Source organism: Schistocerca gregaria, chromosome 10 (assembly GCF_023897955.1).
Source record: "Schistocerca gregaria isolate iqSchGreg1 chromosome 10, iqSchGreg1.2, whole genome shotgun sequence".
Classification (NCBI taxonomy): domain Eukaryota; kingdom Metazoa; phylum Arthropoda; class Insecta; order Orthoptera; family Acrididae; genus Schistocerca; species Schistocerca gregaria.
This window is the reverse complement of record NC_064929.1, coordinates 115465374-115483789: the sequence shown is the minus strand read 5'-3', so window position 1 is coordinate 115483789 and position 18416 is coordinate 115465374. Positions and strand designations below refer to the sequence as shown.

The following is an 18416-nucleotide window of genomic DNA, read 5'->3' as shown; positions in this document are numbered from 1 at the left end:
TGTGGTTCTGTCAGTGTGATTGTGTGATGTATCTGACCCCAGGAATGTGTCAATAAAGTTTCCCCTTCTTGGGACAATGAATTCACGGTGTTCTTATTTCAATTTCCAGGAATGTATGTCAGGGTTTTCATGGAAGGTGTTGGATTTGCCTAACACCTTACAAACAGTTCTAGAATACTGCTCAAGTATGTGGGACCCGTACCATATAAGACTAACAGGGGATATTAAATGTATACAGAGAAGGGTAGCACGAAAGGTCACCAGATTGTTTAATCAGTTACAGAAATACTTAAGAAACTAAACTGACAGGCTCTTGAAGACAGAAGTAAACTAACGAGAAACTGAAACTTCCTGGCAGATTATAATTGTGTGCCGGACCAAGATTCGAAATCGGGACCTTTGTCTTTCGTGGGCAAGTGCTCTACCAACTTATGGCAGAATTGAAGCTGTGATGACGGGTCCTGGGTCGTGCTTGGGTGGCTCAGTTGGTAGAGCACTTGGCCACGAAAGACAAAAGCCCCGATTTCGAATCTCGGTCCGGTACACAGTTTTAATCTGCTGGGAAGTTTCATATCAGTGCACACTCCGCTGCAGCGTGAAAATTTCATTCTGTAACCCGAGACTGTCTAGTAACAAGGTTTCAAGAGCCAACTTTAAATGCCGGCCGCGGTGGCCGAGGGGTCCTAGGCGCTTCAGCGCGGAACTGCGCGTCTGCGACAGTCGCAGGTTCGAATCCTGCCTCGGGCATGGATGTGTGTGACATCCTTAGGTTAGTTAGGTTTAAGTAGTTCTATGGGACTGATGACCTCAGCTGTTGAGTCCCATAGTGCTCAAAGCCATTTTGAACCAGCTTTAAAGGATTATTCAATGAGTATACTACAACCTCATACATGTGACTCACATAGGGATTGTGAGGATAAGATTAGAATAATTACTGCACGCACAGAGGCGTTCAATCATTCTTCTCGCATTCCGTACATGAGTGGAACAGGAAGTAACCCCAATAAGTGGCACAATGGGGCATACCCTCTGCCATGCACTTCACAGTAATTTGTAGACTATAGATGTACAGTAGATGTGATGCTCACAGACACTCATAAGAATTTTAGACAACTGTTGCGCAATTACTTTGTTGATAGTTTCTAATGTGATGAACTCTTCAATGTCCACTTTCACCTATACAGGGTGGCCATTGATAGTGACCGGGCCAAATATCTCCCGAAATAAGCATCAAACGAAAAAACTAGAAAGAACGAAACTCGTCTAGCTTGAAGGGGGAAAGCAGATGGCGCTATGGTTGGCCCGCTAGATGGCACTGCCTTAGGTCAAACGGATGTAAACTGCCTTATTTAACATAGGAACCCCCATTTTTTTTACGTATTCGTGTAGTACGTAAAGAAAAATGAATGTTTTAGTTGGACCACTGTTTTCGCTTTGTGATAGATGGCGCTGTAATAGTCACAAACGTATAAGTACGTGGTATCACGTGACATTCCGCCAATGCGGACGGTATTTGCTTCGTGATACATTACCCGTGTTAAAATGGACCGTTTACCGATTATGGAAAAGGTCGATATCGTGTCGATGTATGGCTACTGTGATCAAAATGCCCAACGGGCGTGTGCTATGTATGCTGCTCGGTATCCTGGACGACATCATCCAAGTGTCCGGACCGTTCACTGGATAGTTCTACATCTACATCCATCTACATCCAAATACCGCAAGCCACCTGACGGTGTGTGGCGGAGGGTACCCTGAGTACCTCTATCGGTTCTCCCTTCTATTCCAGTCTCGTATTGTACGTGGAAAGAAGGAATGTCGGTATGCTTCTGTGTGGGCTCTAATCTCTCTGATTTTATCCTCATGGTCTCTTCGCGAGATATACGTAGGAGGGAGCAATATACTGCTTGACTCTTCGGTGAAGGTATGTTCTCGAAACTTTAACAAAAGCCCGTACCGAGCTACTGAGCGTCTCTCCTGCAGAGTCTTCCACTGGAGTTTATCTATCATCTCCGTAACGCTTTCGCAATTACTAAATGATCCTGTAACGAAGCGCGCTGCTCTCCGTTGGATCTTCTCTATCTCTTCTATCAACCCTACCTGGTGCGGATCCTACACTGCTGAGCAGTATTCAAGCAGTGGGCGAACAAGCGTACTGTAACGTACTTCCTTTGTTGTCGGATTGCATTTCCTTAGGATTCTTCCAATGAATCTCAGTCTGGCATCTGCTTTACCGACGATCAACTTTATATGATCATTCCATTTTAAATCACTCCTAATGCGTACTCCCAGATAATTTATGGAATTAACTGCTTCCAGTTGCTGACCTGCTATTTTGTAGCTAAATGATAAGGGATCTATCTTTCTATGTATTCGCAGCACATTACACTTGTTTATATAGAGATTCAATTGCCATTCCCAGCACCATGCGTCAATTCTCTGCAGATCCTCCTGCATTTCAGTACAATTTTCCATTGTTGCAACCTCTCGATACACCACAGCATCATCTGCAAAAAGCCTCAGTGAACTTCCGATGTCATTTAAGGAAACAGGAAGTGTTCAGCCACATGTGAAACGTCAGCGACGACCTGCAACAAATGATGATGTCCCAGTTGGTGTTTTAGCTGCTGTCACGGCTAATCCGCACATTAGTAGCACACACATTGCGCGAGAAACGGGAATCTCAAAAACGTCCGTGTTGAGAATGCTACATCAACATCGATTACACCTCTAGCATATTTCTGTGCATCAGGAATTGCAAGGCGACGACTTTGAACGTCGTGTTCAGTACTGCCAAGAGGCACAAGAGAAATTACGGGACGATGACAGAATTTTTGCACGCGTTCTATTTAGCGACGAAGCGTCATTCATCAACGGCGGTAACGTAAACCGGCATAATATGCACTATCGGGTAACGGAAAATCCACGATGGCTGCGACAAGTGGAACATCAGCGTCGTTGGCGAGTTAATGTATGGTGCGGCGTTATGGGAGGAAGGATAATTGTCCGACATTTTATCGATGGGAATCTAAATGGTGCAATGTTGCTGATTTCTACGCAATGCTCTACAGATGTTACTATAAGATGTTTTACTGCACGACAGAATGGCGATGTATTTCCAACATGATGGCTGTCCGGCACATAGCTCGGGTGAGGTTGAAGCGGTATTGAATAGCATATTTCATGACAGGTGGATTGGTCATCGAAGCACCATACCATGGCCTGCACGTTCACCGGATCTGACGTCCCCGGATTTCTTTCTGTGGGGAAAGTTGAAGGATATTTGGTACCGTGATCCACCGACAACGCCGGACAACATGCGTCAGTGCATTGTCAATGCATGTGCGAACATTACGGAAGGCGAACTACTCGCTGTTGAGAGGAATGTCGTTACACGTATTGCCAAATGCATTGAGATTGACGGACATCATTTTGAGCATTTATTGCATTAATGTGGTATTTACAGATAATCACGCTGTAACAGCACGCGTTCTCAGAAATGAAAAGTTTAGAAAGGTACATGTATCAAATTGGAACAACAGAAATAAAATGTTCAAACGTCCCTACGTTCTGTATTTTAGTTTTAAAAACGCTACCCGTTACCAACTGCTCGTCTACAGTTGTAGGCCATATGTCTGTGACTATTACAGGGTCATCTATCACAAAGCGAAAAAAGTGGTCCAACTAAAACATTCATATTTCTTTACGTACTACACGAATATGTAATAAAAATGGGGGTTCCTAGTTTTAAAAAGACGCAGTTGACATCCGTTTGACCTATGGCAGCGCCATCTAGCGGGCCAACCATAGCGCCATCTGGTTTCCCCCTTCAAGCTAGACGAGTTTCGTTCTTTGTAGTTTTTTCGTTTGACGCTTACTTCGTGAGATATTTGGCCCACTCACGATCAATGGACCACCCTGTATAGATGTACAGTAGATGTGATGCTCAGAGACACCCATAAGAATTTTATGCAACAGTTACGCAATTGCTTTGTTCATAGGTTCTAATGTGCGGAACTCCTCAATGTGCACTTTCAGCTGTATAAGGAAAATTATAAAGGCTGCTTTATTCAAAATCTTAAATAGTTCCTCAGCGATTGCTGCGAAATCTGGAGACTACGTTGAATTCGAATAGGTGTGTGTTTTTACATAGACCGCCTAATTGAGCGCCATCTGTGGAACATAAATATAAGTACCCTGATCAGCCGATCTACTATCGATGTAAACCTGTCCAGGCGATAGGAGCATTACCTGGCTAGGAATGACTGGTAATCAGACGCACGCATGGTGCATGTGTTATCAATGGGCGTACTGTCTGTGTGTAGAATGGAGAATCTGCGTAGTATATTTGAGGTCGACCGAGTGCAGATTATGATGGCCCGGAAGCTCGGAGCGAGCAATTCGGAAACCGCACGACTCGTTGGGGTGTTCGAGCAGTGCTGTGCTGAGTGTCTTCCACACGTGGCGAAACCACTCCTCATCATGTGCCTCCGCAGCAGACGACGCAATCATCCCGACCCCCAAGCGGATCCTCTATGAGCTCATTCCTTTCCCCCATCTGCTCCTATTTCTCGAACATATCTGCATACTCTACACCGCATCCCCTGTCTGCTCCTCTCCTCTCCAACCCCCATCCTCTGCCCCGCCTTCACTGTTGTGTCCCCCTACCCTCCATCTCTACACCCTTCCTTTCTCAAGGTGGCTTCTGTCAACTATTCCCCTCACAGCCTATGCCTTCTCTCCCTCCATCTTTCCCTCCTATTATCAACTCTGATCCTTATCTCCCCCTCCTCTTCTCTGTCCTTTCACCGGGCTCCCTCTTCCCCCTCTTTCCATCCTGTTTACCCCCCACCAAACCTCTCTCTGCCTCCCCTCCCCCCCATGAGTCCTTTTACATTCCCCTCCTCTGCTTTTCCCCACTCCCTGTAGCATCTGCCCAGCCCCCCCTTCTTATGGGTCCTTGTCCTCCATCGACTCCTTCCCCCCCCACATTGTTTTTCCCCTCCTTCCCACTTTTTCTTTCCCATCATCTGTCCAGGTTCCCTTAAGCTGTATTATGTCATATTAGTACCAACTTTTTAGTGCAGTGTTCAGGTGAGTGTTCAGTGTTGTGCTTGTTGCAAACAGAAATCATGCTGTCGCTGGTAGTCAATTTTATATCTCTTTCAAACAGAAACCAGACCGTCACCGCGATTTTTAATCGTCTGTCTACTGTTTTTCTGCTTCCTATGTATTTTATTAGCAGCATCAACCCTTTGTCTTATGTTTTAAGTTCCACAATTTTCCGCCATTTTACCATTTAAGTCACCGATTTTATCGCCAGCTTTTATTATTATCTTCATTTTTTTCAAAAGAAATTCTGTAGGCTGAAGAGCGGCGTACTAAGCTGCTGCCAGCCTGCTCCCTTTGGGGAGGGGGGGGGAGATCGAAACTAAAAAAACAAATGCAATTATGTGCCAATGATAACACCACGACATCGGAATCTATGTCTGATATGGGCACATGACCATCGGCACTGGACATTGGTGTAGTGGCAGAGCGTGTTTTGGTCTGATGAATCCCAACACGTTCTTCATCGTGCGAATCCGTCGCCCTCCAGTGGAACAGCTCCTTGACACCCATACTGCAGGACGGAGACAAGCTGGCAGCGGCTACATTATGGGGTGGGTGTGTGGGATTGAAGGGACCAGACTGCTAAGGTCATCGGTCCCTTGTTCCACGATAAAATCACACGAAAAAAAAACTGTCAGTCGTTAAAAACGGAGAACTGTGACAAGGGACGACACAATACAAGAAAGACAGACAAAGGCCAGACAAACGGAACTAAAATCACACCGAGTGTGAAGGTGGTTGGCCGACCATGAAAATAAGGAAAAGCCAACCACCAAATGACATTAAAACCCACAGTTTAAAACCACAGGCCAAAGGCCCAAGTCAATACAGGAAATAAAAGGACAAACACTCAAATCATACGATAAAAACCCCCTGCCCGAATAAAACTCAACACGAGGTCCGCCATAGCAACGTCATCACATAAAAGGGCAGGGAGGGTATCAGGCAGCGCAAACGTCTGCCTGAGTCCTGTTAAAAGCGGGCAGTCCACCAAAATGTGGACCACCGTCAGAGCTGCCCCGCAGCGACATAGCGGTGGGTCCTCCCGGCGCAACAAATGGCCGTGCGTCAGCCACGTGTGGCCAACGCGCAGCCGGCAGAGGACGACAGAGTCCTTCCGAGAGGCCCGCATGGAGGAGCGCCACACACCGGTCGTTTCCTTCACCGCCCGAAGTTTGTTGGGCGTGGGCAGGGTGTGCCACTCGTCACCCCAGGCACCAAGCACTTTCCGGCGCAAAAGCGACAGGAGATCACACTCCATAAGGCCGAGTTCCAGAGCTGGTGAACTCACTGCCTGTTTAGCCAGCGTGTCAACCCGCTCAGTGCCCGGGATGCCGACATGACCTGGGGTCCAAACAAAGACCACGGAGCGGCCGCAACGGGCAAGAGCATGGAACGACTCGTGGATGGCCATCACCAGATGGGAACGAGGAAAGCACTGGTCAAGAGCTCGTAAACCACTCAGGGAGTCACTACAGATGACAAAGGACTCACCTGAGCGGGAGCGGATATACTCTAGGGCGCGATAGATGGCAACCAACTCGGCAGTGTATACACTGTTCCCGGGTGCCAGCGACCGTTGCTCACAATGATCCTCTAGAGTAAGAGCGTAACCAGTGCGACCAGAGACCATCGAACCGTCGGTATAGGCCACGGCAGATCCGGGAAACTCGGCAAGGAGAGAAACAAAGCGGCGGCGGAGGGCCGGAGGAGGGACCGAGTCTTTCGGACCCTGTGCCAAATCCAGCCGAATGCATGGTCGGCGCACACACCATGGGGGCAGACGGAGATTGGCCCGGAAAACAGGCGGGAGAGGAAAAAACTCAATCCCACACAGTAGAGCCCGGATGCGAACCGCGATCGTACACCCTGACTGGGGCCGCCTGTCTGGAAGATGGACGATCGAGTGCGGGAACAGGAGACGGTAGTTCGGATGCCCTGGCAAGCTACAAACGTGGGCAGCATAAGCGGCCAGAAGTCGGTCGCACTGGATCCGCAATGGAGGAACACCAGCCTCCACAAGTAAGCTGTCAACAGGGCTTGTCCAAAATGCTCCTGTGGCGAGTCGGATCCCGCAGTGATGGATGGGATCCAGCAATTACAACGCTGATGGCGATGCCGAACCATAAGCCACACACCCATAATCAAGGCGGGACTGGATCAGCGCTTGATACAGCCGGAGAAGGGTGGACCGATCAGCACCCCATCCGGTGTGGCTAAGGCAACGGAGAGCGTTTAAATGCCGCCAGCATGTTTGTTTAAGCTGCCGAATATGAGGCAGCCAAGTCAACCGGACATCAAATACCAGTCCCAAGAACCGATGCGTCTCTACCACAGCAAGAGGTTCACCGTCAAGGTAAAGGCGTGGCTCAGGGTGAACCGTGCGACGCCGGCAGAAATGCATAACGCAGGTCTTAGCGGTCGAAAACTGGAAGCCGTGCGCTACAGCCCACGACTGCGCCTTGCGGATAGCGCCCTGCAGCTGGCGCTCAGCAACTGCAATGCCAGCGGAGCTGTAGTAGAGGCAGAAGTCGTCTGCATACAACGAAGCTGCGACGGACGATCCCACCGCCTCAGCGAGCCCATTGATCGCAATTAAAAACAGGGAGACACTGAGGACAGACCCCTGTGGGACCCCGTTCTCCTGGACCCGGGAGGAACTATGGGACGCAGCAACTTGCACGTGGAAGGAACGAGACGACAGAAAATTCTGAATAAAAATTGGGAGCGGGCCCCTAAGACCCCACCCATGAAGTGTGGCCAGGATGTGATATCGCCAAGTCGTATCGTATGCCTTCCTCATGTCGAAGAAGACGGCAACCAGATGTTGGCGGCGTGCAAAGGCTGTACGGACGGCAGACTCTAGGGAGACCAGATTATCGACGGCAGAGCGGCCTTTACGGAACCCACCCTGAGACGGAGCCAGAAGGCCTCGAGACTCGAGGAGCCAACTCAACCTCCGGCTCACCATATGTTCTAGCAACTTGCAAAGAACGTTGGTGAGGCTCATGGGGCGGTAGCTGTCCACCTCCAGCGGGTTCTTGCCAGGTTTCGATGCTTTCTCGCCATTGAGACGGGAACACACCCTCAACCCAGATGCGGTTGAAAACATCTAGAAGGCGTCGCTGGCAAGTCACAGAGAGGTATTTCAGCATCTGGCTGTGGATGCGGTCTGGCCCAGGAGCCGTATCAGGGCAAGCAGATAGTGCATTCTGGAATTGCCAGTCGCTGAAAGGAGCATTGTACGACTCCGCGCGGCGCGTGTGAAAGGAAAGCCTCCAACTTTCCAACCGCTCTTTCCGGGAGCGGAAGGCCAGTGGGTAATTCGTAGATGCGGAACACTGAGCAAAATGCGCTGCTAACCGGTCCGCAATCGTGTTGGAGTCAGTACGCACCACTCCATTCAGCGAAAGCCCAGGGACAGAGACAGGCGGCCGATAGCCATGGAGTCGTCTAATCTTAGCCCAAACCTGCGATGCAGAGGTACGGACGCCAATGGTGGTAACATACCGTTCCCAGCACTCCTGCTTCCGTTGGCGAATAAGGCGTCGGGCACGGGCACGCAGCTGTTTAAAAACAATGAGGTTCTCCAAGGACGGGTGCCGCTTATGGCGTTGAAGAGCCCGCCGGCGATCTCTAATCGCCTCTGCGATCTCGGGCGCCCACCAAGGCACAGTCCTCCGCCGAGGGGACCCGGATGAACAGGGAATCGCAGATGCCGCCGCAGAAACGATGCCGGTGGTGACCGACTGAACCACCGCATCAATGGTGTCAGGGGAAGGAGGTGCGATAGTGGCGAGAGAGGAGAACAAGCCCCAATCAGCCTTATTCAGAGCCCATCTGGAGGGGCGTTCAGAGGAGTGACGCTGTGGTAGTGACAGAAAGATGGGGAAATGGTCACTACCACATAAGTCGTCATGGACACTCCAGTGGATGGATGGTGAAAGTCCGGGGCTGCAGATAGAAAGGTCGATGGCCGAAAATGTGCCATGGACTACACTGAAATGTGTCGGCTCTCCCGTGTTTAAGAGGCAGAGGTCAAGCTGCGAGAGAAGAGGCTCGACATCTCTACCCCGGCCAGTAATCGCGGCGCTACCCCACAGGGGGTTATGGGCGTTAAAGTCGCCCAGTAACACAAAAGGAGGAGGCAGTTGTGCTATCAATGCAGCCAACACATGACGCGAGACATCACCCTTTGGCGGAAGATACAAACTGCAGACAGTAATAGGCTGAGGCGTCCACATCCTTACAGCGACAGCCTCTAAAGGTGTGTGAAGAGGTACACATTCGCTGTAGACAGAGTTAAGGATGTAGACGCAGACTCCACCAGATACCCTCTCATAAGCTGCCCGGTTCTTGTAATAACCCCGATACCCACGTAGGGCAGGGGTCCGCATTGCCGGAAACCAAGTTTCCTGTAGGGCAATGCAGAGGAAAGGGTGACTGCTGATGAGTTGGCGAAGCTCAGCAAGGTGGTGGAAAAAAGCGCTGCAGTGCCACTGGAGTATTGCTTTGTCCATGTCCGAAAAAGGCGTGAAGGGGCCGAGGAGGCAGATCACGCCACTGGGTCACCTGCTGCCACTGATGGAGGACCAGTACAATCTGCTTCCATGGTGTCTGAGGGTCCGGCGAGTTCCAGGTCCTCAGCGGACGCCCGGATCTCCACCTTATCCTCGGACGCAGAGCCTGTAGGGAGCAGTGGGGTGGATGCCACCGCGTGGTCCTTGGCCTTAGAGGTCTTCTTCTTCGTCTTGTCTCTCTGGTCCTTGGGTGTCATTGGCTGGGAGGGCTCCAGCGAGTCAGTCTCCGGGATGGAGGAGGAGCGGGAAGCCCTGCGACCAGCCGCTGGTCTGCTTTTCTTCCATTGGCTGACGTCACCCTTCCCAGAGGCGGAAACCTGGGAAGGAAGGGACCCAAGGGACCCTTTCCGTGCTATTCGAGCCGGGGAAGTTTGAGGCTTCCCCAGCTTAGAAGTGGGGACTGATGTCCCCGATGGTTGGGGGGTTGCTGCTCCTGAGGCAGGTAGTGCAGGAGCAGCAGGGAGTGAAGTGCCCCACACCATCAAGGGGGCAGGTGTAGCATTCCGGCTCTGAGAGGTGGCAGTCTGAGGGAGAGCTAATGGGGCCATAACAGTAGTAGCCGCGGCGTAAGAGGCAGTTATTCGAACAGGATGGAGGCGTTCGAACTTCTGCCTGGCCTCAGCGTATGTCAGGCGGTCCAGGGTCTTATACTCCATGATTTTGCGCTCTTTCAGGAAGATCCTGCAGTCCGGCGAGCAAGGCGAGTGGTGCTCTCCGCAGTTTACACAGATGGGAGGCGGAGCACATGGAGTATTGGTATGTGATGGGCGTCCACAATCTCGACATGTGAGGCTGGAAGCACAGCGGGAAGACATATGCCCGAACTTCCAGCACTTAAAGCACCGCATCGGGGGAGGGATATATGGCTTGACGTCACAACAATAGACCATCACGTTGACCTTCTCAGGTAAGGTATCACCCTCGAAGGCCAAGATGAAGGCACCGGTGGCAACCTGCTTATCCCTTGGACCACGATATACGCGCCGGACGAAGTGAACACCTCGCCGCTCTAAATTGGCGCGAAGCTCGTCATCGGACTGCAATAGAAGGTCCCGATGGAATATTATGCCCTGGACCATATTAAGACTCTTATGGGGCGTGATTGTAACCAGAACATCCCCCAGCTTGTTACAATCGAGTAACCGGCGGGACTGGGCGGAGGACGCCGATTTGATCAAAACCGAGCCCGAGTGCATTTTGGACAAGCCCTCCACCACCCCGAACTTGTCCTCCAAGTGCTCGATGAAGAACTGAGGCTTCATGGATGTAAAGGATTCACCATCAGCTCTCGTACACACCAGGTAGCGGGGCGAGTATGGTTCGCTGGCATCCTTAGTCTTTCGTTCATCCCATGGTGTAGCCAGGGAGGGGAACAATTTGGGGTCATATGTAGTTGCGTTGTATTGAGCCCTGGAACGCTTAGAGACTGCTGGCGGCTGGCCGCCAGCAAGAGATGATGTACCACGCTTCATTGCGGGTCATCCGCCCTGATGCCACCTACTCCGACCAAGGGCCCTCCCCACGGGCGCCACCCAGCCTCAGCAACGACCACCTGGCAGGATGGCCATTGCCGGGAGTCCCAATGCCCCAAGGAGATAGGCATCTACTCCTTGGCATACGTGGGGAGTTAACGGCGCTGGCATCAGCAGAGCGATCCCTGTGTAGTCAGGGGGCTACAACCAACAGGGTACATGGCGGCCCCACCACAACGGACTGGCTACCGTGCTGGATTTCAGGTGATGTAGTCCAATATCGTCATTGGCACATAAAGCGACACAGCATAGCAGACTGCAATAAACTGCACCCAAGAACAAATCCACGCCCAAGAGATGGTAGGTGAGCGGGACTGCTAAGCGATGACGACAAACCTGGCTAGAGATGGTAATGCATGATGGACACATCGCTCCTTGTAAGGCGCCCTTCCCCAATCGGCTCGCTCTTCGGAAAATTTAGAAGGATGGAGGTCAAACCCGTTAGGGGACCATCTCACAAGGCCAAAATGTTTGAGACTCCTTTTAGTCGCCTCTTACGACAGGCAGGAATACCGTGGGCCTATTCTTACCCCCAAACCCACAGGGGGGGGGGGGGCTACATTATGCTCTGGGAAAGATTCACATGGTCATCTGTGGATCCAGTGGAGCTCGTACCTCGTACAAGGCACCATGTTGTTGGAGCACAAACTTTCACTTTAAACTACATAGTTATGTACACACTCACTCGATGGGACTGTAGTGGCCCTACATAGAGATGATACCTGGTTGCTCATTAGTTAGTGACAGGTGACCTTGGGGGACATTGACTGTATAGGCATAAGATTATGTAATTTCTGAAACTACATAATGTTTCGAAAGTTGGCCAGGGAAGATTTTACTACACCGCATTTACTCTACAGTTTTACTATTACCTAGTTTATAAAAAAATGTTTCAGGGTAGTAAATCATAAAGTATATGGAACATTATTATTCATCCTCAGTCAGAAATCCCCTATCCACCAGTGTAGCCGAGACCGGTAATGCGCTGATTCCTGGACTCAGGTAGGTGTGCTGCACCCGGATCGAATTTGCCTGGTGGATTAATGACCTGGGCCGATGTGTTGGCCAGCCCGGATGTGGTTTTTAGGCGGTTTTCCACACCGCGCTAGGTGAATACCTGGCTCATCCCCACATTCCGCCTCAGTTACATGGCTCTCACTATTCCATAGATTACACTAGGCACAGACAGTTGGGGTACACTAATTCCTTCCCGGGGGTATGGGATGGCGACACGAAGGGCATCTGGCCACCCCTGCAAATTAAAATGCCACATTGGATTAACCAGCAGACCCCACCGGTCGGGATTAATCCTTGGTAAGAGAGGGAGCCAGAAACCCCCTGTTTACATGTATGAAATCCATCTTGGAATAAATTTGTTATCACCCAAATTATTCAAAATTTCTGTCAGTGACTGAATTAATTAGTGAGAGGTGTTTCACTCAGAAAATAATATAGCAATAAAAATTAATTGTCATAGTTTAGAATCTTGCAGGTGTTAAAGCAAAATAGGCAGTTGTGATTATGAGGGTCTGAACTTTTATTAATGTTAATCATTTCATGAGTTGATTAGTTTCAGATAATTAAAAATACGTTATCAAAAAGTTGAGAATGTTTGCTTTTGAATGAGTGGTAACAATACCTGCTATGCTGCCCATTCCTGCAAAATGTTTTCTGGTTAAATGATGTTATAACCTCAGTCATATAATTATATAGGCTCCTAGTAAAATCGATTGCATCATTAATAAGGAAGGTAAATATGAATAACCCTGAAAGAGTGGTTCGGTGTGGGGTGGTGGAAAGGTGAAGTGGACTCCGGTAGTCGTCGTGAGGTTGTGGACCACTGCCGCTGCGGCAGGGATGGAGCCTCTCCATAGTTTCTAGGCCACCGGTTAACATACAATACATACAATACAACGTAAATATGAACAATTAAACTATGAATTTAAATGGAATTTTTCATAAACAACAATTTTATGTTACTGTACATATTACTTATTAAGTGTGCAGCTGCATTACATATAGAATGAAACAGCAAAGAAAAAGAAAAAAAATGTTATTATTGGGAGCAGAATGTATAACGGATGGAGTAGTACCAGCACACTACAGCTTAATTTCCTGAAGGTAAGGAAGAGCCAGCAGATTTAAATTCATCTTGAGTGTATTTTCTTTTTTGTACAATATGTTAAACATTAGATCCTGCATCCCTGCTTTGAGAAAGTGGAAGGTGAACAGCAGCATCAAAATGGACTTGATGCCAATGAATAAATAAGATAGTTCAGTACACACTGAGGCGACAGAAGTCATGTGATACCTGCTAATGTCATGTCAGAGCCCATTTTGCCTGGCATGGACCAGCAACTCCAGGTTACATGAACCCCACAATTTGCTCGAAGCCTCCTGTACAAATACTGAGTGATGATGCCTCTATAGCCATCCATAATTGCAGAAGTGTTGCCAGTGCAGGACTTCTTTATTGTATCCCATAAATATTCAATGGGATTCATGACTGGTGATCTGGGAGGCCAAACCATTTTCTCAAATTGTCCACTGTGTTCTTCAAATCAGTCATCAACAATTGTGGCATGGTGACATGATGCATCATCAACATCCTAAAAGTTCCATTGTTGTTTCGATACATAACATTCATGAATGACTGCAAATTGTCTCCAAATAAACAAACATCCAGAGGATCCAGTCCATTGCATGTAAACACAGCAAACACCATTATGGAGGCACCACCAGCTTGGACAATGCGTTGTTAACAAGGTGAGTCCATCGCTGTGTGAGGTCTGTGCCACACTCGAACCGTATCATCAGTTCTTATCAACTGAAATCGAGATCCGTCTGATGTGACCACAGTTTTCCAGTCATCCAAGATCCAACAGATATGGCCACGAGCCCAGGAGATGAGCTGCAGGTGATGTTATGCTGTTAGCAAAGGCTCTCACATCAGTCATCTGCTGCCATAGCTCATTAACGCCAAATTTTGATGCACCATCCTAATGGACATGTTCGTCATACGTCCCACATTGATTACAGCGTTTGTTTCAAGCAGTGTTGCTTGTCTGTTAGCACTGACAACTCTACCCATACGCCACTGCTCATGGTCATCAAGTGAAGGCTGTCGGCCACTGTGTTGTCTGTGGTGAGAGGTAGTGCCTGAAATTTGGTATTATCAGCACATTCTTGACACTGTGGGTCTCAGAATATTTAATTTCCTAACAATTTCCAAAAGAGATTGCCCCTAGTCCCAACTACCATTCTGCATTAACGACTCTTGATTCCATCTGTGTGGGCATAATCAAGTCAGAAACCTTTTTAACATAGGGACCTGAGAATAAAAAATGACAACTCTGCCAACACACTGTCCTTTTATAACTTGTGTACGAGATACCACTGACATCACTATGTATATATACATATCACTATGCCATGACTTTTATCACTTCAGTGGATAATGAAAGGAGCTAATAAAAAGAGAATGCATAAACATGGAAACATGCAATGATAACATAATGGGATAATCAATGAAAGATAGTAATACAAGTGTTAGACTTCATGGTCCTCGTGGTGAATTGAACGATGACATAATGTTTCTGGAAATCAGCAGATGTTATCTTACTTGTGGCAAGGGGCTCAATTAATAGCCAACACTATTATTTCTTTTCCAATTTGAAGTGAGTTTAAAAACCATCAGTATTAGATCCCCATTTTACGAAATGTCAGTACAGATAGATGATAGAGTAAGCTGTAATATTGTTTACTAAACCCGAGGAAGACAAGATTTATATTTCTGAAACATATGTACAACTTTTAATGTATGAAAATAAAAAACTATTACCCAACCTGTAATAATATTAAGTAAATGCCCATACTAACCTACTTGTGAATTATTTGTTCTCTGCTCGTGTACCACGCTGTTTTACTGAATCATGAGCATACTGTAAAATATTCTCTTCCCTGCACTTAAAAGTGATTACATAGTAGTAATGCGGAGATAGATGTAAAATTATGCTACCTGAAGACTCGCTTTATTTTGCCTACATTGCTTGAACTTGTCTGGTAAATAACAATTGTAAAATTTATGCCACCAGAAATTTGTTAGCTTAATGTTTCTCATGATACTTGCAAATACTAAAATAATGCAGAAAGTAAAATCAAATGTGTGTTAATAAAAATGTTACAGAATGTGTAAAACCAATTCCAAAAGACGAAACATATGTTCTTGATGGAAAGCCTTCACTGGCTGCAGAATTTCCATGGCATGTTGGAATATATTTACATGAAAATGATGGATATTTACAACTATGTGGTGGAACCCTTATAAAAAGAAAGTTGGTTCTAACTGGTGAGTTATTTACAAGTTAAATATTTGCTACAGTGTGTGTTACTTCAGGGTAATGTATTATGGATTGCATTACATAGTATCACCTAAGCTTCTCTGAAGACAGTAAATCTATAATTTGTTCACTCCCTCTTTACCCCTCTGAATACCTTAGATTTGTAACTCTTACTGTTTATTGCATCTTATTGTGTATATGATATGCCTCTCATTTTGTTGTAGTATCCCTCTCTTGTTCCGACAAACGTACCTGATTGTCGTGACATACCTTCATAAACTCCCAGTCTCCTCAAAGCTACAAAGATTAGAAGCAACAAAAAAAGAGCAAAGACGACCACCCACTATGTAGTTGAAGAGCTGAGCAGGAGAGAGGCATATAAACAAGCTCTAAGACATATTGCTCAGCTTTCTTGCAACTGACCTACAAATATCAAATATTGATTATGTGATCCATGACACTCTGTTATAGATGTTCACTACAATTAAACTTTCACTACTTATGGCAGTGTACATGGAAAACTATTTACTGTACAGGTAGCCAACTTTATAGGAATACTGTTCAAACTTTGTGTTGGTGGATTTGCATTGTTAGTAGTGTTAGAGTCATGTCTTGCCATTAGATGCTGGTACTGGTATGGCAACGTTGGGTTGAAACAATTGCAGATATTCAGCACGGGGCTTTACTCATAAAGCGTTTTTACCAAAACAGCAGCAGTACTGCTGTTCTTTGTGAGTATCAATGTGCGAAAGGAATAGTCAGAGGCCCTCTTTCCACATCGAGTTGAAGAACATGATTCAGAAGTTTGAATTAACTGCCGAGAAGCCGACAGTGAATTGTGCCACAAATTGTTGAAGAGGTAACTGTTGCCATGGCTAAAAATGCCATCTCCTCGCGGAGCATGAGCTGAGCTGAACTTTCAATGGTCCACCATTCAAAAAGTGTTGCAGTCATGAGAAGGAATCCATACAAACTTCTCTTTACTAACCAACTTTTTTCGTTAGATGCACACATTTGAGTAGACTTTGCTCTTATGTTTCTTGCAGGAGTTAAGGACATGTGGCATTTGAACATTTTCTGGAGTGATGAAGCACACTTTACGCCCGCTGGGGCACTGAGCACTCTCACCTTCCACGTTTGGGAATCGTCTCCACCAACAAACATTCATGATGTTCCCCTGCATAGTGAACACATTATTGCAACTGGAGCCCCAAAGATGGACAGGCAGCGTGAATGTCAGACAAGTGCGTCAGTGTGCTGCACAGAGAAACTTATTGTTGAAATTTATATAACTTACATTTCAAGAAGAGTCATGTCTGACTACATACTACTTTCTCTTACATGAAGTTATTGTGTCCTTGGTCCAAAGACTGGTTTTATGCAGCTCCTTCCATGCTACTCCATGATATGGAAGCCTCTTTGTCTCCAAATGACTACTTCAAACTACATCAGTTTTAATCTGCTCTTACTGTATTCATCTCTTAGTGTTCCTTATAACGATATGTTTACGTAATGTGTATACATAAACATAAGGTTATAAATGTCCCCGTTCGTAGTCGCTAATTATAACAATATGTTTACTTTTGTGCTGAAACATATAGCTCTAATCAGCGGTGGAAGTATATCTGCGAACGCCGACCGTGTGCGGATGTCTCTTGTTGGATCGTCTGATCAGTCGGAAGTTGCATTGCATGGGAGAGTAAATGCCTATTCAAAACATAATTACTTTTGGATAGCTCAACATGAGTTTCCTAAGGGACAGTAGTTTATCATGCATTTACCAGTAGAACGTGGCGCGGATAAAATATTTCACCGCATACAACTTTCGTCCGATTTCGACGAAATAATTCGTGACTGTGAACTCTCTATTCGGCAGAAATATAAAGAAAATTAAATAACTCCATGAAGGAGTGAGACATACATTCTATATTAAATAAATAGTCCATACACCAATTCCATTTAAATCTGAATTTATGACAATTAATAGATGAACTTACACTACAATGAAGAATTTTAACATGGATGCCGTTTTGACTGGCACTTCTCTTCTCGTAATGTAAATAATTCTTTTGACGTTTTCACATACACGTCGTACAATAAATCTACTGCTATGCAGTATTGCACTTTTAGTATTGCACTTTTACTTTACACTAAAATATTATTATTTTTAACGATAATAATACGATGGCAAGACATGCGCGTCCGGCACAAGTTACAAAAGACAAGAGAAGAATGAGTAACTGTTCATCGAGAATATCTCGTACATAAAAAAAAAGAAAACGTGTAAAAGTGTTCTTCTTCTGTCCGTTTTCCGCGCCGCGGTTTTCAAAGTCAATAACTCACTGCATCTCTGACGGCGCTTCGACAATAAATAAGTTACGACACAGGTCGTTCACCTTTTACATTCTCGCTACATTATTTGCTAACTGTAGCTGTTGCCGAGCGACTACTCGATTAGTGAATGATTTAAAATGATAAGGCAATCACATAATGTTACATCCTCCACAATTTTTAATTCCAACACTTCCCTCCAATACTAAACCAATGATTCCTTGATGTCTCAGAATGTATCCTATAACCAATCCCTTCTCTTAAGTCAAGATATGCCGTAAATTTTTCTCCCCAGATCTGTTCAGTACCTCCCCATTAGTTATGCAATCTACCTATCTACGAGGTGCGTGCATAAAGTAAGGTCACCAAGAAACTGGAACCATGAAAAACGGTTTTACGTGGGATCTGGCAAGAATGGCGTGTAGCTTGGATCCCCCCTCCCCCCCCCTCCCCTTCAAATCATCACCAATCTCAGACTGCTGCCACACACAGTCTTGACTGGGCAGCTGTTTGAGATGGCT

General features: G+C 46.7%; 1 protein-coding gene across 1 annotated transcript in view; it reads left to right on the top strand.

Annotated features, from left to right (window-relative positions):
• Nucleotides 1–18416, top strand: part of LOC126293578 (clotting factor C-like) — a 41591-nt gene that overhangs the window by 13854 nt on the left and 9321 nt on the right. The window contains exon 2 of the mRNA XM_049986853.1: nt 15411–15572. Within this exon, the coding sequence (XP_049842810.1) occupies nt 15411–15572 (162 nt within the window). The remainder of the gene's footprint in view (nt 1–15410; nt 15573–18416) is intronic.